Here is a 27499-nt window from a genome sequence, read left to right as displayed (position 1 = left end):
AATGTAAACGGCGTTTGGAACAAGTGCTTGTTATTTTACACTGTTGTTGAAAACATATCTCATGGTGGCTGTCAAGGAAGCCCCAAATCGTAGCTTTGGCCACCAGCCGGGGCCAAGGCAACCCCTACCCCCACGATCGTTACGCTGCCGGCCCAATTAAATGTGTTGTATTTACATAACGTAAGTGAATGACCATTTACTTGCACACAGGCACATATATTGAGTATTTAAAACCAATTTTAAAACCTTACTGGTAGAATGAAATTCTCAAAAACGAATCACCCACCAACAACAACATTAGTGATTACCGTAATCCACTGATTATAAGACGCACCTTTTTTTACCCCGTATTTTATAAAGGCAGAAGTTGGCGGTGAGTTATACAATTCGGTTCGTGTGTAGGTGTCAATATAAATTAATTCACACAAGTCTTGGGTGCGTCTTATCTTCTGGAAAGTCTTAAAATCAGAAGACTATATAAATATCATACTATACTGTTCATACAGTATTGAGTTTCAACAATTCAGCGCGGACATTTATTGGCTTTTGAGACATTGGCTTTTATTGACATTCACGAACAGCGATGTTTCGCAAGAGCCCTTTTATGCATTCATCACCATAAAGAGTGCAAAACATCCCTAATTTAGGCACATTATTGCTATAAACACGGGTATTTAATACCCAACTCAAAACTTCATTTAAAAAAATGAATCACTACACTTTAATGCGTTCAAAGATGTGGTATAATTCTACAACTTGTAGCTACAAGAGTCTTCTCTGAAGATAGCGATTTTTTTTATTTGAAAGAAAATTATCCAAATTAAAATAATACCAAGTACTTGCAGTTACCGACACTGCTCAACTCGCAGCAAGAGATTCATATAATCCATGCAAAATCCATACAACTGAATTATAGGAGGCGATTTTTAAAATCTTACATTGAATACATTTGTAACACCGCACAAATTATTACCAACACACTTCACAGAAGTTGACATTTTCATTTGACAACTTGCTTACATAAAACTGCTTCTTTGCACCATATTTCACGGAAAAGTCACTGGTTTCTGAATTATCATCACCAAGGTCTCCACAGCTGCTCGCTCTTCCTCTTGGTGAATGTGAAGTCTTCTGCGCCGCTGTCCCAGGCCGAGCCGTGGGGCCCCGGCGAGAAGGACTGCCGCTCTCTTGTGGACGCCGCGTGGCCTCCAGCGCAGGCCCCCTTGACGTGGGCAGCGGGGTGCAGGGCGCCTGGCGTCTGCTGCTGCACCTTGCAGAGGTAGTTGATCGTCAGCTCCAGGATGTCTGCCTTCTCCAGTTTGGACGTTGACGCATGCTGCAAAATAAATACAATTGAAAACAAATGTTATTCAGATGTACAATAAAATATGATTTAATAGCTTGTTAAATATAATTAAAATCTAATATAACAAACATGTAGGTGCACCAATTATATCCATGGCTGCTCACCTCATGCTGGCTGCTGTCCAGGATGATGCTCTTCAGATGTTCCAGGAGGTTATTGATCCTGTCCCGTCTCTGCTTTTCCACAAGAGGTTTTCTGACCTGAGGAAAGAAGATAAGCTGTTAATTTCTGGTTGCTCATGTTATTCTGTAATATAAATTCATAACACTGCAGGAAATGATATGGTGCTTGAGGTCACGTTATTGTACTCACTTTGCGTGGCAGTTGGTAGGAGGAGGCCTCAACAGTTGCAGTAGGTGCCATTGCGAGTTCCGACTGCTGATTTTCTCACTCTTGTCCTTGCTTGTGGCCTTTACCCTGGATGCCAGGAAGAGATCTGCTTCTGTGCCAGACTTGAGCAGTTTATATAGCCGAGACGCCAATGCTGCATCTGCAGGCCCTTTGTGCGTCAGATTTTCCCACCACTGAGCCACCAATCAGGCTGGTGGGAACGAGAGGCTCCGCATAGCTCTCATTGTCCTCCCGGCGTAACATCTGCCGATGCTGGCCACAGCAGTGACACGTGGGTGTCCACAAAAGCCCTCAAGTGTCAAATCCTTCTGCACCATGTGTACGGCCCATGGGAAAGCCACGCCCCCGAAACGTGTAGGGAAATTAGTAAATTAGGATCACCTTTTGGCAACAAGTGTGGGTTTCAAATGAGAAAGCAAGCAACCCTCTGAGATGCACAGCACTGTCATCTACATGAGAGTCACCCCAAACAATAGGAAGCGTGCCCAAAGGTTACAGCCAAAAAAATCAATTTGTACAACGTAAAAATGGCAGAAATTACACTTGTGTTGTGATTACTAAAACATGTACAGAACTGTGTTAAGGAAAGTTAACCTTTGAATTGTATTTGTTTTAAAATAGATATATTTTGGTTTTTGTTAATGTTTATAAAGTAATTTTAAGAGTACGTTTCAGCATGCATCGTTTTTTTTCTTCCTGAAATCACCTTGATCACAGAAAACTATATGTAGTTTAAATTAACTTCAGCGGATGTGTTTATAATAGCTAAAACTTAATTCTAGATTTGAAGCTTTCGTGACTGCAAGGATTCATACTCTTAGTTCTTTTGGTAAAGTCACGTAGGTAAAAAATTAAATAAAAATTAATAAAAATAAAACAATAAAAATCACGACGTTTCGGAGGCAACACAAGCTTCCGTCTTCAGGTGAAACCGTCACAGCAAAAACTTAGTTTACGTGCTGTGCAATCGTTTTTGTTAAATCTGGCACTTGCCTTTTGAAGTCAGGTCTCCCTTGAAGAAGAGACCCGTTCCCTCAATGTGCTCTCACCTGGTTGAAAATAAAAGATGCCTATCTACATCACGACATTCTGTGTTCTGCTGTTCCCTCAATGTGAAAATAAAGGATGCCGATCTACATCACGACATTCTGTGTTCTGCTGTTCCCTCAATGTGAAAATAAAGGATGCCGATCTACATCACGACATTCTGTGTTCTGCTGTTCCCTCAATGTGAAAATAAAGGATGCCGATCTACATCACGACATTCTGTGTTCTTTCGATTTAAAGCTTTCGTGACTGCAGGGATTCATCTTCTTGGTTCTTTCGGTAAGTAGACAGAGTCTACTCGACAGACCTGCTCTCCACCTGAGGACGGCTGCTTGCGTTGTGGCCGAAACGTCGTGAGAATTATTTTATTATGTTTTATTTTATTATTTTATTATTTCCATTCTACGTGACTTTACCGAAAGAACCAAGAAGATTCTGTGTTCTACTGAAGAATCAAACAATGTGTAAACATAATTGTATTTTATAAAATAAGTATTGCATTAGGAAACATAAAACATCGACTTTGAAAACGAACATTCCAAAATTAACATTAACCTAACCGTGTGCATGTTGTCCGTCAGTAATTCCGAGCATCCCATGGCATTACGTAGTGGGGTTGTTTGATATAATAAAAGTGACAAGGGCATTATTTGGCTAAGCGGCTGTGCCAAACTGGCTGTGAGCGTTGGGCGTGGCGTTCCCAGGGCTTTGAATGTGGCGTGTGCCGTGGGAGGGCTGTTCTCATGAACCCCAGACCCCCAGGGCATGTCCGTACGTGAGCACACGCTGCCACGCGGCCGACAGATGGCCTAGGGAAACAAAGGTGGTAGCCTTACTTTTGTGTTCACAAATCATATCCCATGATTAACTTCCCAACATTTTTAACACTTATATATATTATATTACATGATTATCAGAATTAATAATTATTGGGAAGGACCATTGCATGGTTGTAAGTACATAAAATAGAATATTTGCTTTACATCAATAATGACACTGTAAATGAAAGCCCAATTATTAATTAAGGACATTAGGTGTGTTTGCATTTTTGTTAATAGGTAAAGGAGGGGGGACATAATCAAAGCTGGTATAAACTGGTACGATATTATTAAATATCAACGCATGTATTGTCATCATTACATGATGGCAATACATGCGTGTGAATATCCAGAGAAGTATGAACTAGTTAGGACGTAGTGGAGGGGGTTATTGGGTGAAGTGAGGTCATACATTTCTGGGCACGTGGAGCGATGTCTTGTCAATACGAGCCATGAAAGCAACACGAGCCTGCCCCCCCCCCCTCATATCCAAACGCACGCCCTCCTCTAAGGTGAGTCTAATCATCTGATTGTTCTAGTTGCTTGGGGGAGTGGCTTTCCCATGGGCTGCACGCAGGGCACACGAGGAGTTAGAGCTCCGTGTCCTTTGTGGCGATGCTCTCCGGGCACACACGCGCATCACTGCTGCGGCCAGCACCGGCAGATGTTCCTCTGGGGGAAACAATGAGAGCTCCGCTGAGCCCGCGCCGTTCCCACCAGCCTGATTGGTGGTTCGATGGTGGGAAAATCTGACGCACAAAAGGGGCTGTGGAGGCCGTATTGCTGCCTCGAGTATAAAGGCAGCGTGAGTTCTCACTGAGAGCAGATCGCTTCCTGGCATCCAAGCTAAAGGCAATAAGCAAGCACAAGAGTGAGAGAAGAAGCGGTCAGAACTCAGAATGGCACCCACTGCAACTTTGGAAATCTCATCTTACCAACTGTCCCGCAAAGTAAGTACTGTTTCTATATTGAGAAAGACAATTGCAGCATACTAATGGTTTACATTACGGACGTGATCATGGAGAGTACGTTGATATTTACTAAATGTTATTCTCCTTTTCTTTCTTCAGGTCAGAAAACCTCTCGTGGAAAAGCAAAGACGGGACAGGATCAATAACCTCCTGGAGCACCTGAAGAGCATCGTTCTGGACAGCAGCCAGCATGAGGTGAGCAGACATGGATTTTAGAGTTACACTTGTAAGCTACGCAATTTAATGCTTGTTTAATCAAATGCAATCATTAGTGTAATGTATTTATATTGATCGACAATTTGTTGTTGTTTTTTTTTGCAGCATGCGTCAACGTCCAAACTGGAGAAGGCAGACATCCTGGAGCTGACGATCAAATACCTCTGCAAGGTGCAGCAGCAGACGCCAGGCGCCCTGCACCCCGCTGCCCACGTCAAGGGGGCCTGCGCTGGAGGCCACGCGGCGTCCACAAGAGAGCGGCAGTCCTTCTCGCCGGGGCCCCACGGCTCGGGCTGGGACAGCGGCGCAGAAGACTTCACATTCACCAAGAGGAAGAGCGAGCAGCTGTGGAGGCCGTGGTGATTCCAGAATTTGAGAAAGCCTTCCTCCCTGATGGAACACTTTCCTCCCCGTTAATCCTTAGTGTGGCGTTTTTGTTTGCTTTAAAACGAAAAGAGCACACGTAAATAAGGTTATCTTTGTTACAAAAGACATGCAAGGCCAATATTAAATATTGAATTTATATTTTGAAACAATTTCAGAATCTGGTCCAATGGATCCCAACTGATCTTAGTGATGATAAATACGTTTGAGTATTTTTGTAGCCATGAATATGAATTTGTGGGGAAAAAAATGAATACACTTTCTTCCATGAAGAATTGTTTGTAGCCATCTGTTGTGGCCTTAGTCATGTTTAAACGTGACAGATTTGACATTTCCAAAATAATGTGGCTTCTACGTGCCTTAAGAAAAACTGTCCCTGTTATTGTGTTTGTCAACCATATGTTAACATTTATATTGGTATTACACATTTTTACTGTATTGTACCATAATAGATGTAGAGTTCTACGTTCCACTACTCTTAAAATTACAGTACCTGCATTTTAGTGACGTGTAACATTTATTAAGTAGACTGTAATGTCATCATATTAATGTCCCTCTATTGCGAGAAATGTTGTTTCCTGTGGAAATTTAATTATATCGACTGTATTCGGTATAATGTGCTGTATCGGTAGCAGAGTTTATGCTGCAAAAGTGCCAATTGCATGCAAAGAAAATACATCGTTTGTATGTTGCCCATGTATTATTTGCATTCCTTGTACTTTATGAATGTTGTTATCAGACTCGATTGTAATCAATAAACATTTTGATATGAAATTAATGATTTTGTCAATTTATATACAATATCCCCTTACTAAGCTTATCATCAAAACATTTATCTGTTTTCCAAAAACACTTTAACGACGTCGTTTGTCAACATCATTTGCTGCTTTGCTATTTCTATTAAACTATCCACCACAGATAAATCGGTGCCTAGAAGTGGGAAGTGAATCATGAAACCTTCCCCATTGCTTTTTTATCCGCATTAATGAGCAGCTTGCAGCCTTGAAGTTCGCAAGCCTCATTGATATATACACAATCATTAATCCAAAATACATTTAGATTTGTGAAAGTTGTGAATTTACGTTGAACTTATTTTGCACCGTACGTAGCCGACCATGCTAATCAGAGGTGCTTCCCCAAGCCGTGCCGGTCGTGCGAGTTTTTTTTTACTCGTACTTAGCCACGCTGGTCGGTACCGGTTGGTGACCAGTTTTGAAATCACCCGCCAGTGATTCATTGGTTTTGGCTGGAAATGTAATTCGGCTCGCTGATTTAATTGCACATTGTGCTAACCACTAACGTCACCGTCCCCCTCGCAAAATATTCATCAATCCTGGCAATATACCGCCACTAATTCAAAAGGTGATGCCTAGAGACACACACAACTAATGTTAATACACGAGAGCTGCATCCAAAATATTAATCATTCCTGGCAATATACCGCCACTAATTGAAAAGGTGATGCCAAGGGACACACAAAACTAATGTTTATACACAAGAGCTGCATAGGGCCGATGATAATTATCTGTTGGTGCTACAAACGGTCATGCTTTCACATACCTAAATACTCCTTTGGGAGATTAAAGCAGAAACGTAACATTGTATGAATATGCATCGACAGTAATGGATTTGGTACTCCCACGCATTGCATTTTAAAAGTATAATGGACATGAAAAGAGAGTGCAAATCAGCTTCCTCCCGACCCCCCCCCCCAAATAATTGACCTCCCACTCTTAAGAGGCTTCCTAAAGAATGTGCAAACAATTCACAAGCAACTTTGCCACAATGGCAAAGCGAGAAAAATGTCCAAGGTCACTTGCTGTACAATTTCTCTGTAATTTTATAGAAAAAGCCATCGTGGAAAGGTTACATTAAACACTTAATGCGTATTAAAAATAGCCATACATTTATAACTTTGATGCACTACAATTAGTACGGAAATGTGTAATTAAAGGTTATAAGTGTATCGCTGTATTTAATATGCAGTAAATGCTACTAAGCCTTTTTGACGAAATCGCCCAGAATACACCCAGTCTCGTGAGATTTCGGAAACTACGTGGGGTTGATTCTGCATGGCACCCGGATGGGTGAATAATGCACAAAAAGGTTGTTGTCATCGGGTTGTGGGGCTACGTGGTGGGCAACAGAGTGCAGGGCAGAAAGATCAGTTGTACTACATTTCTGTACCCGTGTCTAGACAGTCCACCGCAACCTCACAAACTAACACTCGCCAGGCACGCTGAAGTATGGCTTCTAATAATTGTCTTCTTCATTGCCTGCACGGCGCGTGGAGGCCCTCAACCACAGCAGTGGATTGATTAAACGACTGTACATTTAAAAAAAAATCAATGAAAACTCTACATGTAATTTCTACATGTACAAATTGTATATGTACAAATTAAATACTGCACACTACATTTATTTAAGTTTTACGTTTGAAACAGAGATATTCGGGCGGATGGTATCTGACAATCGCTCAGGAAGCACAGACAAGCTGTAAGACAGTCAAGTGCTGTCAACCAGTGCCCAACATCTGCAGTCTTCTGTATATTAAGATGTTTCATCCAAATAACCCTCGTTTATACACGCAAATTTTACAGTGCATTCTCAAATAAAGATTTCATTTCACACTGCATCATTGAGTATGCGAGCTCATTCGCACTGCATAATAGCTGTAAAAATGCACTTTATTAAATTATATTCTTAGCTTTATTAGACACTTAAGAAGATTTTTAAAACGTACTTTTAAAAAGCCAGTCATGCATTCATTTGGCAACACTTCAAAATTTTCACAAGTCACCTCCATAATGGGGCATTCGGATTGTGATTGGAGGTAATGTAAGCAACGCAGCTCATTTAGAAATGTTAGAATGATTGAAATCCCAGTCAAATGCTTTTTTTGTGAGCAAACAATCCAATAAAATGGTTTCTAATACTTGTCTTCTATAAATAAAAGCAACATTTTACGTGATTGGGGTGTTTTTTTACGGAGTTATTGATGACTGGGATGAGACCATGCACTCGCAAGCCTTAAGAACCCGGTTCAATCACGGGTGTCTGTGCCCCAGTTGAACCGAGGCTCTCAGCCGTGCCATCTCATTGCTCTGACCCCCCAGCCAACTGGCCACCTATCATTCATAAAAACTTGTTTTTATTTCGTGGAGAGCGGTATTGTAGCGGTTAGTGCACTGCGCTATGAACCTGCCCACCCGAGTTCGATTCCTGCTCACGGTCAACACCAGTGACGATTATCTGAACCAGTCCTTGGGTCTCCCCTAGGACGATTCAGCCCCAAATGGGTACCTAGTGCGGTGTGTAAATATCTCCACTGGAGAGACAAAGGCGGTATGGGGGTGTTGCTGGCCACCCACCCACTTGTGTGCCGTGCTGGCATTCATAGGTGCTCGCTAACAGCACTTGCCCCAACAGTCTGTTAAGGTTTCATCTTTGCCTTTTATTTAAAGAAGACGCTTAATAGAAACAATTACATTGCATTGATTGTCCACGAAATAGGATTTTACAAATGTCAAAATCGCAATTGAAGTTAACAATCATCTTCTCGAAGTCTTCTTCTTCCTAGCGTTGTTCCCGCTGTGGCGCAGGGTCCGCTTTTCGGCATTGTCTTCTCCATTTGGCTCGGTCCAGGGCATCTTCAGGGGATCCGTTGACCGTCTTCATGTCTTCCTTTATTCGGTCCATTCATCGCTTCTTCGGACGTCCGCGTGGACGGCAGCCCTCTGGCTCAATACAAACACAAAATAACGCTTTTATGAAGGGCAGGTGGCCAGGTGGCTCACAGCCATGAGTCGACACGCCTGAGCGCCTGGGTTCGACTGGGGGACAGACACGCGTCATTAAACCGGCTTCACAAGTCTACCGAGTTCATGGGCTCTTGCCAGTCACCAATAAACTCCACACACACACACCAAAAAAAACCCCCATCAAATAAAATGTTGGTTTTCGCAAAAATGTTAAGACTGAGACTTATTTTGGTTGGATTGACATTCCGCAAGCACGCTTTGCGGGGCACATAAAAGGTTGTGTCCCTTGTGTGTTGTATAAAGAGGCCTATTGAAGTGACCTCAGGAGGCGTTTTGTGACATCATCTTCTGGGTGCCATTCTCTGACACAGGGTGATGCACTAGTAGCTGCAGACTTTTGAATGCAAATGCCTTAGTCTCATGACAACGACGCTGATAGCAAAAAAATTAAAGAAAAATAATTGTGAAAATGTTTTGTTTCAAAAATCGCCGTACAAAATTTTAAATAAAGTTTTACTAAAGACGATAAACAAGTGTGGGCATGAGTCGCTTTGGCTTTGAAGAAACCTGTAGCATTGTCAGGTCACCCGACACAATAAAGAGGACAAAGCTATTATATGGCTCAGTGGGTGTGCGGGGCTGTCTGTGAGCAATAGGCGTGGCGTTCCCAGGCTCGTGAAAGCGACGTGTGCCGTGGGAGGGATTTTCTCATGAACCTCAGGCCCCCGGCCACATCCGTGAGCACACGCTGCCACGCGGCTGGCAGATGGTCCAGAGAGACAAAAAAAAGGAGAGCAACTCCAGCACTTAATCACATCCCGAGCAATGTGCTGGGAAACCCAAGGAGCCACCCGCAGGTAAAAAAAAACCCAACACGCACCCATTGAGTTTGTGAATGCCCCTGAAATTTTATCTTTACCAAGACTGCGCACTTTGTAATATTACCCCCGTTTTTAAATTAACAATGCCACACAATGCATTCAATGACGTAGTATGACACCGTACTTACTCCGTGATGTATTTATACGGTTGTGCAGCTTCATTACACTGCATACAAGTAATTTGCAGATGCCGTAATGGGTGTCCCTTTTAAGTAGGATTTCACATACATCTTTTGTCAATAAAAAGCTTAAGATTTACAAATCCACATGTAAAGTAACCTATACTTGCAAGTCATAACATTACATTTATTCAGAGGATGAATTATGCCACATAACCTTTAACATAACGATGATATACAAGCAGCTCTTGCTGCTTAGATTCAAACAGAAAATTGAGATTGGTAGTGTGTAGCAAGTGTGTCATTTTAACTATCTGTCTGGGAAAGATAGCTTATATAAGCTTTACAGAATCACACAGGACAGTAGCTTATACAAACTGAAAAGGGAGCATGTGATCGGACTACGTCATAAAACAGGATCTTAGGTGAACAACATGAGCTCTACATTAAATAATCCAGAAAAAAGCAGAAACGTGCAAATTTGGAACAGAGTAGCTTAATATCATCTGTGTAGAGGGAACAAACTGAGACCATAAAACAAGATCTTAGTTAGTTCTTAGTAGATCAACATAAGACAGCACAAACTTTAAATTGTGAACATTATGAAGTAAACTTGGGAGCGGAGTGGGGGGGTTGCAGAAATATGTAATTTTGAAGTGCGGGCTCTGTAAACAGCGGTGACGTATGAACTGACCGCATTCTTTTCTCCATGTGCTAAGTGTCCTCGCATGAACGCACTGCCTGGTCACAGAGGTGAGCCTAATCCAGTAATTGTCCTCGAGGCTTGGTGGGGGGGGGGGAGTGGCTTTCCCATGAGTTTCCCACACAGCACGGGAGGAGTTAAAGCTCCCGGGTCTTTTATGGCGGCGCTCTGTGGGCACACACGTGTGACTACTGCGGCCAGCACCGGCAGATGTTCCTCTGGGCGAAACAATGAGAGCTCCGCCGAGCCCGCGCCGTTCCCACCAGCCTGATTGGTGGATCGGTGGTGGGAAAATTTGACGCACAAAAGGGGCTGTGGAGGGCGTCTTGCTGCCTCGAGTATAAAGGCAGCGTGAGTTCTCACTGAGAGCAGATCGCTTCCTGGCATCCAGGGTGAAGGCAACAAGCAGGCACAAGAGTGAGAGAAGAGGCGGTCAGAACTAAAAATGGCACCCACTGCAACTTTGGAGAGCTCGTCTTACCAACTGTCCCGCAAAGTGAGTATTATTTCGTCGTGAAAGACTAAATGTTTTTTTTTACAAAAAATGTTTTATTTAACAAGCGAATATAATTTTACTTCCATATTTTGAGCCGGAAATTGATTATTTATTGTATTCTGAAATGACGTAATTAAATGTTATGTTATTTTTTATTTCCACTCAGGTGAGAAAACCTCTTGTGGAAAAGCAAAGACGGGACAGGATCAATAATCTCCTGGAACATCTCAAGAGCATCATCCTGGACAGCAGCCAGCATGAGGTGAGCATCATTGAAACTTGCGTGCCGCTTAAAAACAAGATCACAAGAAGAGGAACCGATTTATATACATCATATAAACACTGCAATTACATATAATTGCATCTATTATAAACATGGCAACTGAAAACTCGAGTGAAATTTTAAAAGTCGTTTTGTACAATATAGCAAAAGTAATTTTTGTAATTCTACATTAAAAGTGTTTATCACTGAAAATGTTGAGCTTAATTTCCGAGAAGAAAAATATGTAACAAAATTTTAACGGATATTTTTTATTATTCCATTTTTGCAGCATGCGTCAACGTCCAAACTGGAGAAGGCAGACATCCTGGAGCTGACGATCAAATACCTCTGCAAGGTGCAGCAGCAGACGCCAGGCGCCCTGCACCCCGCTGCCCACGTCAAGGGGGCCTGCGCTGGAGGCCACGCGGCGTCCACAAGAGAGCGGCAGTCCTTCTCGCCGGGGCCCCACGGCTCGGGCTGGGACAGCGGCGCAGAAGACTTCACATTCACCAAGAAGAAGAGCGAGCAACTGTGGAGACCTTGGTGATTAGCAATCGGCGACAGGAACTTTGCGACATCTTCAATATTGAGCGCGGCTCGCTGATGCGAGGTGTTCAAACTCACACTCTTTCTTCCACGAAGAACTCTCGTAGCCAGATGCTTTGGCAGTATTTACGTTGTTTTAATGCAAACATTTTGCAAGCTGTTATTGCTAAAAATCACATTTGATTTCATTTGTTCGGTCCTGTGGATCTAAACATGTACATGTTATATTTTATAGGTGTTTCATTGATACAATGATTTGAGTAACCAAACATCGTTCCTTCTATGAAGAATTGTGTAGCCATCTGTTGTGGCTTTTGAGTTGTTTCATTTGCTCGAATTGACAGTTATTGTGCCTTACGCTGACGTGTTTACCTAACTTTATAAGTAAAACACGTCACACTAATAATTTAATTATTAATCCGCTGCTAAACATGTCACGTTTCACACCCATAAGTTCAAACAATTCAAAGGTAGTGAGTTCTGCTATTACTAATTTCTTTTTACGTAAACAAAGAAATTGCAAAGTAAAATTTTCTATGAGAATTTTGTAGCTATGAGTATTTCATATCTGTTATTTCCAATGGAAATGTCATATACATTGCGAGTGTGTTGTACAATGTACAGCACCTGTGAATTGATGCACGTGTGCACTCTGTGAGTGCAAGCGATGAATGTTGAACAAAGTGGAATTTCTGCAAAACTCATTCATCTTGGTTTTGTGTTACACACAATATTCTGTGGATGTTGGAAAACCATTTTTATTTTCCAATAAATGCTTCAATGAAGAAAAAAATGCATTGTTTTACGCCTCAATTCGTATAGTATTATTATCTGGTACAATGGAAAGTCACATTTAAAAGTTGAAGACAAACACACACTCACGGGCATTGACCTAATGTGACAAAGTATGGTAAAAAAAACACCCTATGATCGCACATAAACCACATATCCCCCCACTTCCCCATAGCTCTGGTTCCACCAGTTGCCATAGCAGCAGGGGTAGGTGAAAAAGCAGAGAATGTTATGATTCATAGGGGATGAACAGGATGCCTTTTTTGTGTGGCTATTGCTACAACAAAAACAGCTGGCATTCACCACTCAGTGACATCACCATGGCGCCTGTGCCAAGCCAGGTGTGCTTTCAGGCCATGTAAAGTGTCTAAGGCTCGCTGGCAAAAGGTCTGAGATGACTGGCATAAGCAGTTTTTCCCACTATTCGTAAATGCACAAAAATACACATAACCCTAAATAATATCTCCCAGTTAAACTATGAAGGCCAAATGACTAATTAATTCATAAACAGGCATATATCCACTATGTAAACATAAGTAACATTTTAGACCAGCAGCTAATTGGATTTACAGATCAATCATTTCCAGCAGCATTTTGCATAAGTAGATTAAATTCTGGGCCAGTTTTGACTCTGAGGCTCATCGGCAGAATGTAAAAAATTATAATACAAAATGGTTGCCTGATTTTCTAGTCTTCAGACAGCCACACATTCAATGGGACCAATGGAAATCTAATAACATGACAGAATGAAAAATATCTTCCTTTGCATAATCAGTTTATTACAGCCACCCATTTACGGTGATGACCTTTTTGAAAGAGGTGCATCGCCACTGAAAAAGGTCACGATTGTCATTATAATGAGTGGACACTTCTAAAGAGCACTCATCTTGGTCCTGAATAAATTCATGTCTTAACTGATAAACTTAGTGAAAGCTGCTTGCAGACTGGAATGATATTCATTGGGTTTCCAAATAACTGTTTTGCTCTAATAAGTGAGGCTGACATACATTTAAACCATGTCCAGCCCCTTTGTCGATCCGCTGCTGGATGAAGCCTGCTCCCCATGTCGTGTTGGTCACATAAATTATTTTACCAAACTTAAACATCCTGGAATGTGTCGGTTGATTCAGATATCACTCACCAGTAATACAACTCAGGCAACTGGGTTCGTAGCACAGCGCACAATCCATTATGCCACCACCGTTCTCCCAGAGGCGATGTTTATTAATAATTTTAATAACATGGTTTATATGCAATATATAGAATGCAATACAATATATGTATCCTGCATTCTTAAAATAACGACAAATGTACAGCCCATTATCAAACCACTGCTGAAAAAAATCTTCTGCCACACTATGTTGGTCGTGGGGGTTGTTTAATCAGGCTTCACCACGCTGGTCAGTGCGAGTTAGTGAAGGGTGAGGCCAGGTGCAGTTCATATATCACTCTTAGCCACTGACAACTGTGGCAGGGAATCGAATTCAGGTCGCCGAGTTCATGGGGAAGTTAATAAAACACCGCGCCACTGTACCACCATTCCACTTAAAATGAGTGCCTTTCTTCATATATTAGTTATGTTTCTCAATAAATGCATTAGGATTGCCGTGAATGAAGATAATTTGTTTCGTATAAAAAGGTGCAGTAATTTTGCATGGAGACTAATTGGAAAACGAGCGATAGGCAGCTTTGGATGTGTTAATCAGACGCATACAACGTGTGAAATAAGCGCCAACGGGTATACAAATCACATTATCGTACTCTACACAATGTCAAAATACCATAATGTTAAATCAATTTAAAAACCCACATAAATGAATGTGATACATCGTCCTGCACACAATAGCACACAATGAAGTATAATTACCGTGCTGTAAAAGTTATGGTATATTTGCACATCGTAATTAAAGAGACAATTATGCCCCCCCCCTCAAGCTAGAATAGCTCTTTAAGTCACTATACAATATTACAATAACACCTAATGCAATTTTGGTATAAGCAGTAGAAGCACCACATTTGTGCTGGGTTGGACGGGAAGCGATTAACAAACTAAAAGCGATAAAGGTGCATCCATCAAATTGCTTGCTTACGGCATTGCTTCACAAACTGTACTTCCCCATCCAACTGGATTCAACCTAGCCTTTCCTCCTATTCCGTGATGAATTCTGAAAGGCAGGGGCCCTGTTTAGCAATTCCATTAGGTAAGAACACCCAGTGACACTCAGAACGTCAGCGAGCATCCGAAAGGCAGAAAGCCCCTTCTGTTGAGAGGCTGCAACTTCCATTTGACTCAGACAAGATGTTTTTCTGCCAATTTCTTTCGAATTTGTCAAATCAACACATACACAAGCTCAGGAAAATGTAAACGGTTGATTCTAACTTCTTGCAAACATATGAGGTCATGCATACAAATTAAAGAGAAAAAAACATCTCACAGTTTGTGGTTTAAAAACAAAAGCAACATGTTTTCACCATTCACCAAGCTACGAAGTAATAAACAAGTGTGACTGTCTGGGCATTGCGTAAGCGGGCCATTCGACAATAACAATGACACGGGGTATTATGCGGCTCTGCAAGAGAACGAGGCTGCCTGCGACCCGAGGGTGGGCGTGGTGTTCCCAGAGGCGTGAATGTTTTTATTTCCTCCTCCCTGCTGCAATCACCGCACCGCAGCCGTGAGAACGTAGAGCCGCAAGGCCAGCAGATGGCCAAGGGAGACACAAAGGGGTGCAAATGTTGAATTCTGCTACATTCCAAGCAAGCGTGCTGGGAAAACTTTCATTCGGAGTCCCATGTTACAACATCCACACAACACGGTGCGGAATCCATAATGGATCGCGTAAATATATAAAGGTGCCGTTAAAGCCGCCATGTACCTGACATTGTCACCAGCTTGGATGTATGTTGAACTTCTTTTGCACCGTACGTAGCCAACCGTGCTAATCAGAGGTGCAGGGGAATGACAACTAAACATAAAAAGCCGTTCTAAATAAATGCATGTTCAATCTAGATTTAAAAGTGCATAGCCCCAGTGGCTTCCTAATATCGAATTGAAGAGCGTTCCAGACGGCTGCAGAACATACACACAGCACAGTGAGGAATGTACCTGGCATTGTCTCCATATTTTTTCCGATGGCGTTTGAAGAAAAAAAACAACAACAACATGCCACGATTGTATTCTAATTGTGTAAGCCATTCGAAGGGATCCGGGGTGGTATCTGAGCAGAGTCCGCTTGTTCCACCAGAATACGAGTGTTGTACCTGGCAGTTATCCGTGATATGGCATCATAATGGGCATGATCAATCCGTTGCGAGATAAAATCCTCCCCAAGCTGTAACCATCTCTCACAGTTCTGTAATGTAACAATCCATCTAGCACCTGCACACAAATTGATTTCATCACTCTACCTCCATGGTGGATACTCACTGAGGTATGTAATCTGCTTTGGCTGCCATTCTATCACGAGTCTTTACCACGGGCTCACAATGTGCTCTGCCGAGCTCACTTTTTCTAAAAGTCAATAAGGATGTTTCTAACATGCATTTGTTGTCTAATCCATGCATTCTTCATTCTGTCTCTCAATCACCAATTATAATGTGTTATTGAGAGTCATGTTCAATGGTCGATATGTGGCTGTATACGACAATGTGTCATGCTGCTAATTCTCAAAACCCCAAACATGCATACCGGCACTTTCAGAAGGGGAAAATGCAGTGAACGTGGGCTGCAGGGTGAACGAGTTTGATACCGGGGCATCTACATTTACAGTCTGACAACTGGCCATGTTCGGGAAGGATTTACAAATGAGATATTTTCAACGATGAGCTGGTGAAACCTTTCTGGCATTTATTCATTTCAAAAAATCTATTATGAGTTGTCATTTTAAAAGCAGTTTTTATCAATACTTATAAAAAAAAATCCCACATAAACCACTCGAAAACAATTAAGCAAGGTGAATGATTTCCCTACAAGTTTCAGGGAGCTACTTTCCCACGGGCCCGCCACATGGCGCAGAAGGATTTGGCAATTAAGAGGCTTTTGTGGGGGCCCACTCTGGCCACATGCGCGCAACCGCTGTAGCCAGCATCGGCAGATGTTCCACCGAGAGAACACAATGATAGCCATGGCCAAGCACAAGCGTTCCCACTGGCCTGATTGGTGGCTTGGTGGTGGGAAAATCTGACGCACAAAAGACCTGCAAGATAGCATCTCACAGCCTTTAGTATAAAAGCAGCTCAGGACTGGCTCAGGGTACATTGCTTCCTCTCATTCAAAAAGGTACAAGGCAGAATATAGAATCAAGGCAGAACGACTGCAATAGAGCTTAATGGCGCCAACGGCAGCTGTGGAGACCTTTTTTTGCCAGCAGTCCCGCAAAGTAAGTTCTGCTCTAGACCTACTTATTTTACTTTTCGCATCTTGTGTTGATTTTTTGTAAACTGCTTGCGGTCCAACGAGGTATATACATCAAATATTTTAATGTATCTTCAACCTCTCCTTCTCTTTCTTCAGGTCAGAAAACCTCTCGTGGAAAAGCAGAGACGGGACAGGATCAATAACCTCCTGGAACATCTGAAAAGCATCGTTCTGGACAGCAGCCAGCATGAGGTGAGCAGCCATGGATTTAAATTTTGCACAGTACTAAGTCAGTGGTGAAAATGCCATACACGTATTCGTCTGGCATGGACTAGCCTATGCACAGGATAACACAGCTCAAAACAATTATCGCCACCTGTTTTTTGTTTGTTTCTATTTTCAGCATGCAGCAAAACATTAAATGAGCAATTAGCAGAGGTGTGGACTCGAGTCATGTGACTTGGACTCGAGTCAGACTCGAGTCATGAATTTGATGACTTGCGACTCGACTTGGACTTGCATAACAATGACTTTGTCCCACCTATGAGATGTGGACTCGAGTCATGTGACTTGGACTCGAGTCAGACTCGAGTCATGAATTTGATGACTTGCGACTCGACTTGGACTTGCATAACAATGACTTTGTCCCACCTCTGGCAATTAGTTTATATAACATCCACTATAAACATGGCAGCTGAATCCTTAATTGAAAGTTAAAAACTCATTTTTGGCATAGCATGTCAATGTAATATGAACACTTATATACTGTATTGCGATTTTACTCCTAAAATGCATTTAGTTTAAATCTTGTGCTCTGAAAAGTCAGCTGGATACCATATTATCTCTGAGAAAAATATAAGTTTCAAAATGTTTAAACATTTTTATGTTTTTTTGCAGCATGCATCAACGTCCAAACTGGAGAAGGCAGACATCCTGGAGCTGACGATCAACTACCTCTGCAAGGTGCAGCAGCAGACGCCAGGCGCCCTGCACCCCGCTGCCCACGTCAAGGGGGCCTGCGCTGGAGGCCACGCGGCGTCCACAAGAGAGCGGCAGTCCTTCTCGCCGGGGCCCCACGGCTCGGGCTGGGACAGCGGCGCAGAAGCAGATTTCAGAGATCAGTTGAGGTTTGCTGCAAGGAAACATCAGAAACTGTGGCGACCTTGGTGAAGATTTTTTTTTTCCAAACCGACTTTCTTTCACATCTGCTGCTGGAACAAGAATTGCTGTACTGTAAAGCGAAGGACTAATGTTGGACATTTTTGTGACCGTTATGAAAATTGTAAACTTCTGTGAAGATTATTTTGTTTCCATTAATAATGGTGTTTAAAAATTTCCGCTTTATGTGTTTGATCGTTGTTTCATGTTATATAAAAAAAATGCAAAGTACTCTGCAATAATATTTTAGAGTGATTAACTGGTCACTTAAAACTGAGCAAAATTGTCTGATGTAAAAAATTGACACTTTTCTTCTATGAATAGAAAGTGTCCGGATTTTACATAATGTAATACAGTACACCACATAAACTCCTTCATGTTCAAATGTGTTTCTCCAAAAATTGCACTGTTTTAACACGATAAAGTTTTAATGCTTGGTATGGTTGTATTATGCATAATTGATGGGAGGGCAATTTCATTATCCTGCAAGTGACCCATTTATTTCAGAGAATTGATTATTTTTTTTCCCGTGGAAATGCAATTGTAACGGCTGTTTGTGGCATTTCACACTGCGCCTGTCAGGTGCTCCCTGCATGAGCGCCGTGAGGAACGCGGAGAATGCTGTTCCCCAGGTCATTTGTTTGCGTTTCGTGAATGTAGCATTGAAAACTGTACAGTATTACCTGTGTATATTTTGCATTAAAATTTGATTTACAAATGACTTGTTCTCATGGTTATGCATAATTCAACGCGATTACCTCCTAGTTTTATTGTTATGCACAACACAGTTTAATTTCGTCACATCTGTGGTGATGTTTTGTAATTTTTCATTTTTTTTCTTAAAGTGTAACTGCCTGGAGTAGTCTAATACAAAAGTGCCAATCACTAAAGAGCTGAGGGATTGTTTAATTTATAAAATGGCTGGAAAACGTATTCTGTCATGTTTTAATCACTACAATTCACAATTGTATTTGATTGATAACCAAGTTTAATCCCACATAAACAATTGATAATGTAGGATGCAACATGAACATTATCGTCCCTTCAACCAGTTATAAAATAATTAGATTTTCTAAACGTATTTCTGTTGGTCATGGGAATTGCTCGACCATACTTCACTACACTGATCAGTGCGGTTGGTGAATGGGGGAGCCCAGGACCGGTGTTACAGCTTTCAGAGAGCACCCCCCATTGAACCAATCGGGAACCTGCACCCAACTGCATTCTCAGCTCACAATACCGCACCATTGAGTTTTGTCTGAAATAAAGAGAAGTTAATAAAAAATAAACAAAGCAACAACAAAAAACTGGCACAGTAGTCAATGTGAGTTAAAAAGGGATTATTGTTTTACATAATAGAACGTATTTTAGCTTGTTAGTCAGTTGTATTTGGAAAGACAAAACATTTCACTTAACCACATTGAACAGCATATAAAATGAACATGACATTTAAAAGTGTTGGTTAACAAAATATATTCAACCATGTCATGTATAAAGACATATATTACATATTTTCTCCGAGTGCTCTTTGATTCCTCCCACATGTATAAATAAGCATTAATAGAGTTAGCCAAACATTCCAACATAGGACCACAAATCTTGGGCAGTTGTTCGCGCCAGTTCTGACTGTATTTGCGCTTGTGTGTGGTTTCCCACGCCTCTGTTCGAAAAACTGTGCTAGTTACAAATTCTGCAGCATTTTGAGACAAGCAATTTGCATGTATGACACAAATTAAAATTAAAACGCGATTATATTTATACTTGAGAAGTTCTGATTAAAGAGTAAGTGAACCCATCCCCAAATATGTCTCACTAATTTTCAAGATTGTGGTCTCCATCTCTCACAGTCCTGCAATATCAGTTTATTTGACTCCTGTGTATGAGATGATCTCATTGTTCCATCTTCATGGTTATCGACCTCTTGGGCGTGTACCTTCTTTGGTTGTCATTTCACTCACCAGTCTCATCCATTGTGTATTGCTCAAGCCCACTTACATTCTTAACATTCACCAAGATGCCTGATATTTGCATTTGTTATTTCACCAATGTGTTTTTTTTCTGTATCTGTGTAATTCCCAGGATGCATCTCTTTCATGCATCTTTGTGTACTTTTCCAGATTTTGTTCCATATTCTTTGTCAGAGTCTAAAATTTTATATTTATATATCATGGCAGGTAATACTGATTGAGCACTCTCTTGTTTAGGAACATTGGTATGTACCATTTCATTATCAAGTAAAACATTTCCAAAAGCACCGCACTCGGCTCTCGCTCTGGTCTAATTGTCATTATTTTGATACAAATCTACCTTAAATAAATTTCATAGATATACATACTTTCTTGTGTATTAAAGGTCATGTCCCTCAATTTTCTTTCATTCAGGAAATACTGTAATATGGTTCCATCTCCCTTAAAGGGCTTTTATCTGCAATTTACCAAACACGTGTACTTTTTGCTGCATTTATGTACCCATTGAGTGTTATGACATTCAACTATGTTGTGTTCTCTAATGTATTTCATTATTTTACTATTGTTTTGACAGAGTTGCTCATATTCCATTTGTTTTATACTATGCTTCTCCATCATTCTTTTCATAGTTTCAGATAACTTGTTCTCTTGTATTTATTTTGCCCCCTCTCCATTGCACTGTCCATTGCAATGTAAGCTATCTTATTATTTAGAATGGTGACATCCATTTAATAATTTTGGATTTCTAGCCTTCATCAAATTATCAAGACCAACTTGATCAATTGTAACGTCTTTTAAAGTCAATTACCATCAGCCATTATCGATCCCTTGCTGGATGAAGGTCTCCATAAGCCATCTCCATCTCTTACAATTCTGGGATACAGCAATCCACGGGTCACATGCACACGAGCTGACATCATCACTCTGTCTCCCCGTGCATCTCTTCTCAGACCCGTTCCATCCCTCTCTTGTCACTCAATTATTTTTGGTCATCATTCCTTTTAATGACGTGTCTGCCCAAGCCCACTTATGTTTCTTAACAATTATAATTACGTCTTTTAACTTGCGTATGCGCGCTAATCCACGCGTTCCTTTTTCTGCCTTTCAACATAATTCCAAGGATATCTAAAGTTACGCATAGCAAATTAACCACACTGCAATTACGATACTATTGTTTCACCAATGGCATACCATGCATGTCAGGATTTAGCAAAAAAATATATAAACATATAAATTACTGAAATTCCGCGTTGGCATGGGATGAATGGTCGTTTGAAATAACAAAGGCGACACGGGCTTTACGTTGCTCAGCGGGGGATGTAAGATTTTCCAAGTGGTGGGCGTGGAATTCCCAGCACTCTGAAAGCGGCGTGTGCCGTGGGAGGGCTGTTCACATGAACCCGGGGGCGCCAGGACACGCCTGCGAGCACACGCTGCCACGCGGCTGGCAGATGGTCCCAGGGGACAAAAGACAGCAAGCCCCATTTGCAATCACACCTTAAAAGTGTGTCGGTAAAAAAAAAACCCAGGGGGGGCCACCTGGAATGAAATCCCAACACAGGCGCCAAAAACACAGATGTCGAATGAATGTGTATGTTTTACTAGAACTGCTTTCATTAGCAAAGGTGTCAAATTCAGCACATCTATGTGTCTCCAGCCAGCTTCCCTCCAGAATATGCACGTGATTATAAGAGGGAGTTTGGGGTTAAGCACACTCAGTCAACACCTTTTTGGAAGTTTACAATCAAACACCTGCACGGGGAATTTTAAAACAGACAACTAATATAAATTGTGGCAAAGTGTTAACTGCACAGGAAGGTTTGTAAATTATGTGAAGGTACATATATATATCTTCTTGGTTCTTTCGGTAAAGTCACGTAGAAGGGAGATAATACAAATAAAACATTATAAAATAATACAATTCTCACTGAGAATTTCACTGAGAATTGTATTATTTTATTATGTTTTATTTTTTATTATTTTATTATCTCCCTTCTACATGACTTTACCGAAAGAACCAAGAAGATGAATCCCTGCAGTCACGAAAGCTTTAAATCGATACATATATATAGTTTATAATTTATTATTTCTGTTTACTTTATATGTATTTTGTGCATTATAAACAGAATATTTTTTTACAGCCTTTTGTAAATCCACTGTTACACAAAGGCCTCGCCAGTCCCCACACCATATCGATAATTTTGGTTGTTTGACCATACTTCACCCCATTGCTCAGTGCAGAGGCAGATCTAGGGGTTGTGGTCCTGTAATTTAAAACCTTTTAAATAAAGCACTACATAAATAATAATAATATTGGTCGCGAAAGCCTACGTGTTAAAAAGGTTATCTGGTAAAAATCAATACAACACCAATATTGTGGGTCAGTGTGGATTAGTGAAGAAGGGCCAGAACTGGTTTGCTATTTAGCGATGAAATATAACAATAGGTTTACCCTTTCTGGAAATAACTCGCCACTGATGTTAACCATGGAAGGTAATCAAACTCAGGTCGCCGAGCTCATACCGCAGAGAGAAAACCACTGCTCCACCACTCCCTCTACACAAATCATTTTAAACGCAAAATATTCTGTTGCGTAATGGAAAATTCCATGAACACATTATGTTCGTGATCAGAATCTGAATTTTGCTGATTAATTTCTTGTTTTCATGTTCTTATTGCGACAAAACGCGAGCCCGATAAAATACACTGATCGACATTGGTGGAGGGGAGGGGAAGAGTTCAAATTCTGCGGGATGAAATCGTACGAATTGGCATATTCTGTTTACATGACAAACCTTACTAATTGGCTGTGTCGGGTGGTGGCGGGTTTAACGACACATATTTACGCGATCTAACCCGAAAAAAACTGTATTCGAGGGGGGGAAACTGAACCATACCCGAGGGACATCTGGGGGACCTCCATGAATTTCCTTCTTCTTTCATTATTCATATAGGTGCCGTGCATACATATTAACTGAATAAGCCTCAGTGGCAGCAATCTTGGTCCAGATCGTGGGGCTTGCCAGATTTATATCCACTTCTGTGATGGGATGACAAACACCTGTTCGAGAAATTCTTGGGTACTGGTCTGGTGCAGGCTCATTCACCGCCTAACAGGCGGTAGACCTCTGACAGTCTATATTTGGCCTTCGGCACTTCTCACAAGTCTATGATTGGGTGGAGTGATCCGCCTAGGTTCTTATCTGGGTCTTCCATTATGGCGTATCTAATTTGCAAGTATCTGAAAGAATGATAGCGAGGGATATTATATTTCGCCTGCACTTCTTTTTTTATTAATGGATTTCATGTTCACGGCAATAGTATGCACACGATTGCCATTTTTGAATTCCATAAAATTATTATTTACTTGTTTCTGCCATCACTAACATAGCATGTTGATAAAAAAAATGCCCCCATATACTATAGTTTTCCGTTATGATTGAAATAAAGTGCTATACTTTCCACCGAAAGAAAAAAAGAAGCACTGGCAATATAAATTTTAAAAAATTGCAAGACCAATGTTTTTCTTTCTAAGCAGATAAAGGCTTCAACACATTAAGAAAACCCGTGGTTCATGTAATCATGACAGACATAAAACTAACACATTATGAAATTACTACATGTTGGTATGGCTTAGTTACAATGCAATGTTTGTCAATCAAATGTATGCAGTCCCGTTGCAGGCGATCGATTGCATCAAGAATGCTAAATTTGTATTTTCAACTTTGAGTGTCCATCAATTGTTCTGGTGGCTTGGGTGAGTATCCCATGGGCTGAACGTAAGGCACATGAGGTTAAAGCTCCGCATCTTTTGTGGCGTCTCTCTCTCTCTGGGCACACGCGTGCATCACTGCTGCAGCCAGTAACGGCAGATGTTCCTCTGGGAGTACAATGAGAGCTATGCAGAGCCATGCCGTTCCCACCAGCCCGATTGGTGGCTCAGTGGTGGGAAAATCTGATGCACAAAAGCCCTGAAGATGTAATCTCTTGCCTCGGCTATAAAAGCACCAGAGAAAGAGCTTGCTTCTTGCTAATGAACGCACACTTAGTGTCAACACTGTGTAAACTATACACGTGGAAAATGACTCCCAGTTGAACATGTGATATTTTATCCGTAATTGTAAAAAATAGTTTTGCGTTTATATTTACAATTCATTGATGTGCCTTGAATTATAATTGTGAACTGCTAGACCATAATTTGGAAAGAGTAACTACACAACACCTAAATCAAATGTAAATATTGCTTACAATATACTGTATATAATGTATTATTATTTAATGTAACGCAATGAAAAGCATTCAAATAAAAAAATATAACTTATGTAGATCCCTGGGGTTTTATTAGTCATAAAAGCATCTCAATATTAACAGGATACACATCATGATTACCACACAGTGCTGTGAATGGTTCAGAAAGTAATCACATGGCAATAACGTTCCTAAAACCGAGATTCATTTATTTCAAACATTCGAAGATATAAAATTAATTGTTTCTCACACATCACAAAAAGACATTTCAAAAAGACATTTCAAACGGAGCACAGCACACTGCTACCCCAGCGTGTCATCCTAACTCTTAATATGTCCCATTAGGCTCTATAAATATGAAATATAGTAACATGAATAAAATAAAATACACGTCAGCACATCTGGGATACAAGGATTGGACATAAACTCAAGTGGTTTACATTTAAATTGCGATGGTGGGTTGAATATGCTCAAGTTGTGAAATATATATTTTACAAAATACGTACCCACCATTAAAGACTCACAGTAAGATTTCCACAAACAAAATGTATTCCGTATGATTTAAAGTATATTGTATCCGTATATAGTGTACTGTACCTGTAAGAATGAAACCTTAATTTATATTCATTGTAACCTCAGGGAAATCGTTCAAAAATTTGGCAAATGGCGGTAAAGCAGACTGTGATTTCTGTCTACATTCTAAATAATGTACACTGGTGTAAAAGGCGCAGGGCATGTGTCCACAATAAAAGAGGGCATGTGTGATAGACTTAGCTCTTTCAAGTAAGCTTTGCTTTACAAGTAGACTCTTTAAACAGCCACCAGGGATGCATCGATCTTCATGAGTGGAGAATGGGAATAGAAGACCCTTTCCACAAGGCCAAAAGCAAATGTTATCCATTATCACACCAGTGTTTAAGTCATGTGGATACATTACAACTGAAGGACTGTATTGGAAATTTTAGAGCAAAATCCAGATTCCTCACAATACACTGCATAAATAACTGGTTTTATTATTAACAATTCTTCAAAAAAATCTCAACTTTCCCTTTTCTGGCAGAGCGATTAATGTGGGAGGGTATTAGAGAGATTGAGTAGTACAGAAAACACACCATCTCCACTTTCTGCATGGCTTCAAACGTGTGTTGAGTTACAGTGACGAACTAATAAGACATTAACTGCAGCATTATCCACGGCCAAACAGCGCTTAAATGTGCAACTTAATACATGGGCATTGCATTCAACAAGTCACGTGTGTTGCGACAGATCGAGTTAGGTAGGATCACTTTGTTATATCACCGTGTTGCATTACATCGCAAAGATGTGTTGAAACAGCCAAGGGCAGTGTTGCATTCAATAATACCAGCATAAAAGCAACCATTTCCTGTTCACAGAGCAACTTCTTCGTGCGCATGTAAAGTATCTGTAAATTAAACGTCTAGGTTGACGTTTCTGAGCCATGTGATAGCTTCGGGAGTAAAAGTAATACCGTCCAGTCTGCCGGAGAGCGGGCATAGAATGCAGCTTTTCGTGATATGGTTGATCGTTTGGTTTGGGTGGCCGCGGTCACACTGAACTGAGTCATCTGTGGGTTTCCAGTTGTGTAAGAGGTGTGTGCAACAGTGACCGGTCGCTGTTCTCAAGCGATTGATGAAGCCACCACACTTATCTTGGCAGATCAAAGTCGTGCGGAGCAGTGGTGGAGCCCTCGATGAGGCTTTTATTAGGAACCTCTGCAGAATTCGACAGCGTCCGCCAGTTGACCCTGTTTCATCTTATTATCTCATGCGATCCCAGATTGGTTTCTGGGATTTGAGACTAGTCCGTGGAGGGTCGATCTGGTCTCGGTGTTTCGGGAGATCAAAATGTTCCCAGAGATCGGATGGACGTATCTGGTCAGTCTGAATTCTGTCAAAAACCCACAGGTTAGAGGCAGGTGATTAGACGCGTTCCAACATAAACATCCATTTATTCCATAATTTCCTATAGTTAATAATCATGGTTGACTCTGTCATCTGAAAAGATATGGTTTATACGTTTGTGCTTATGCATATGCACGTCTCCAATACACATTTTTGAAAATATATTCTGTTGCTATGTATCTCCGTGTCTGACTCTTATGATTTGCGTTTTGTTGGTTTCTTCATGCAACTTCACCTACCCTCATCCGATTTAAATAATCGCCACGCCTCTCATTATTACGAATTTTCCCTCCCATTGTTGCCAACTCCTTGAAACCTACCGTCCCCGAACCAACCTCAAAGAGTCGTTAGATGTCGCTACAAAGACCAAGAGTAGTCTAAATGTGACTCGACAATTTGCCAAGGGACGTTAATACCTTAAACCATGTCCAGAGACATTTACCAAGTATTGACTGACAAGTAAACTCGCACATAAATAATGCCTGGAAGAGCTCCTAAATCTGTAAAACCAAATGGTTGTAACGTTACAATCTGTAATGCTAGCAACGCACATCCCCCCAAAAAACCCATTGCAGTATTGTTTAACATGCATAGACAGACACAGGAAGGTTCATAATAGATGTTTAGATCGCGTAAATATATAAATGTGTCGTTAAACCCACCACCACCCGACACAGCCAATTAGTGAGGTTTGTCACGCAAACAGAACGTGGCCAATTCGTCACTAGTACAGCAACACCGGTGTGTTGGAGAGCCAAGCCACAACATTTACAATCCAAGTACGACGTTTCGCCAGTTATTACAACCAGCTTCATCAGGCGACAGCCAGATTTGTGGAGAAGTCCACCTGGGAAGGAAGATTATGTTAACTTAAATTATTCACGACACGAAGGAGGGGCCCCTCCCCTCAGTCCCCCTCCCCCTTTAGCCCCCCTCCCCTCAGTCCCCCTCAGTCCCCCTCCCCTCAAACCCCCTCAGTCCCCCTCCCCTCAGTCCCCCTCAGTCCCCCTCCCCTCAGTCCCCCTCAGTCCCCCTCCCCTCAGTCCCCCTCAGTCCCCCTCCCCTCAAACCCCCTCAGTCCCCCTCCCCTCAGTCCCCCTCAGTCCCCCTCCCCTCAGTCCCCCTCAGTCCCCC

At 41.4% G+C, this 27499-nt stretch overlaps 4 protein-coding genes across 4 annotated transcripts; 3 read left to right on the top strand and 1 right to left on the bottom strand.

The window, feature by feature from the left end:
* Window positions 1–535: 535 nt before the first annotated feature.
* Window positions 536–1805, bottom strand: LOC144719868 (enhancer of split m3 protein-like). The gene is made up of 3 exons (XM_078596136.1): window positions 1679–1805; window positions 1471–1566; window positions 536–1336 (listed from the first exon to the last, which is right to left on the bottom strand). The coding sequence occupies exons 1-3, from the start codon at window positions 1727–1729 to the stop codon at window positions 1079–1081; spliced, it is 405 nt and encodes a 134-aa protein (XP_078452262.1). The 5' UTR covers window positions 1730–1805; the 3' UTR covers window positions 536–1078.
* Window positions 1806–4395: 2590 nt separating this feature from the next.
* Window positions 4396–5927, top strand: LOC144719867 (protein hairy-like). The gene is made up of 3 exons (XM_078596135.1): window positions 4396–4532; window positions 4653–4748; window positions 4875–5927. Exons 1-3 carry the CDS (start codon window positions 4482–4484, stop codon window positions 5130–5132), a joined length of 405 nt encoding a protein of 134 aa, XP_078452261.1. The 5' UTR covers window positions 4396–4481; the 3' UTR covers window positions 5133–5927.
* Window positions 5928–10790: 4863 nt separating this feature from the next.
* Window positions 10791–12714, top strand: LOC144719866 (protein hairy-like). The gene is made up of 3 exons (XM_078596134.1): window positions 10791–11113; window positions 11280–11375; window positions 11665–12714. The coding sequence occupies exons 1-3, from the start codon at window positions 11063–11065 to the stop codon at window positions 11920–11922; spliced, it is 405 nt and encodes a 134-aa protein (XP_078452260.1). The 5' UTR covers window positions 10791–11062; the 3' UTR covers window positions 11923–12714.
* A 4215-nt stretch (window positions 12715–16929) lies between these two features.
* On the top strand, window positions 16930–18949 carry LOC144719865 (enhancer of split m3 protein-like). Its single transcript, XM_078596133.1, has 3 exons — window positions 16930–17092; window positions 17227–17322; window positions 17968–18949. The coding sequence occupies exons 1-3, from the start codon at window positions 17042–17044 to the stop codon at window positions 18238–18240; spliced, it is 420 nt and encodes a 139-aa protein (XP_078452259.1). The 5' UTR covers window positions 16930–17041; the 3' UTR covers window positions 18241–18949.
* Window positions 18950–27499: the final 8550 nt, after the last annotated feature.

The sequence above is a fragment of the Lampetra planeri genome, chromosome 7, assembly GCF_965212315.1.
Source record: "Lampetra planeri chromosome 7, kcLamPlan1.2.h2, whole genome shotgun sequence".
Classification (NCBI taxonomy): Eukaryota; Metazoa; Chordata; class Hyperoartia; order Petromyzontiformes; family Petromyzontidae; genus Lampetra; species Lampetra planeri.
The sequence above is the reverse complement of the archived record's forward strand: the minus strand, read 5'-3'. Positions and strand labels throughout refer to the sequence as shown.

Excerpts from the sequence above, each read along its gene's own strand:
- LOC144719868 (XM_078596136.1), bottom strand. The coding sequence starts at position 1,729 with ATGGCACCTACTGCAACTGTTGAGGCCTCCTCCTACCAACTGCCACGC. Across the intron at positions 1,567-1,678 it reads CCTACCAACTGCCACGCAAA|GTCAGAAAACCTCTTGTGGA; the intron begins GTGAGTACAATA and ends TTCTTTCCTCAG. Across the intron at positions 1,337-1,470 it reads TGGACAGCAGCCAGCATGAG|CATGCGTCAACGTCCAAACT; the intron begins GTGAGCAGCCAT and ends TTTATTTTGCAG.
- LOC144719867 (XM_078596135.1), top strand. The coding sequence starts at position 4,482 with ATGGCACCCACTGCAACTTTGGAAATCTCATCTTACCAACTGTCCCGC. Across the intron at positions 4,533-4,652 it reads CTTACCAACTGTCCCGCAAA|GTCAGAAAACCTCTCGTGGA; the intron begins GTAAGTACTGTT and ends TTCTTTCTTCAG. Across the intron at positions 4,749-4,874 it reads TGGACAGCAGCCAGCATGAG|CATGCGTCAACGTCCAAACT; the intron begins GTGAGCAGACAT and ends TTTTTTTTGCAG.
- LOC144719866 (XM_078596134.1), top strand. The coding sequence starts at position 11,063 with ATGGCACCCACTGCAACTTTGGAGAGCTCGTCTTACCAACTGTCCCGC. Across the intron at positions 11,114-11,279 it reads CTTACCAACTGTCCCGCAAA|GTGAGAAAACCTCTTGTGGA; the intron begins GTGAGTATTATT and ends ATTTCCACTCAG. Across the intron at positions 11,376-11,664 it reads TGGACAGCAGCCAGCATGAG|CATGCGTCAACGTCCAAACT; the intron begins GTGAGCATCATT and ends CCATTTTTGCAG.
- LOC144719865 (XM_078596133.1), top strand. The coding sequence starts at position 17,042 with ATGGCGCCAACGGCAGCTGTGGAGACCTTTTTTTGCCAGCAGTCCCGC. Across the intron at positions 17,093-17,226 it reads TTTGCCAGCAGTCCCGCAAA|GTCAGAAAACCTCTCGTGGA; the intron begins GTAAGTTCTGCT and ends CTCTTTCTTCAG. Across the intron at positions 17,323-17,967 it reads TGGACAGCAGCCAGCATGAG|CATGCATCAACGTCCAAACT; the intron begins GTGAGCAGCCAT and ends GTTTTTTTGCAG.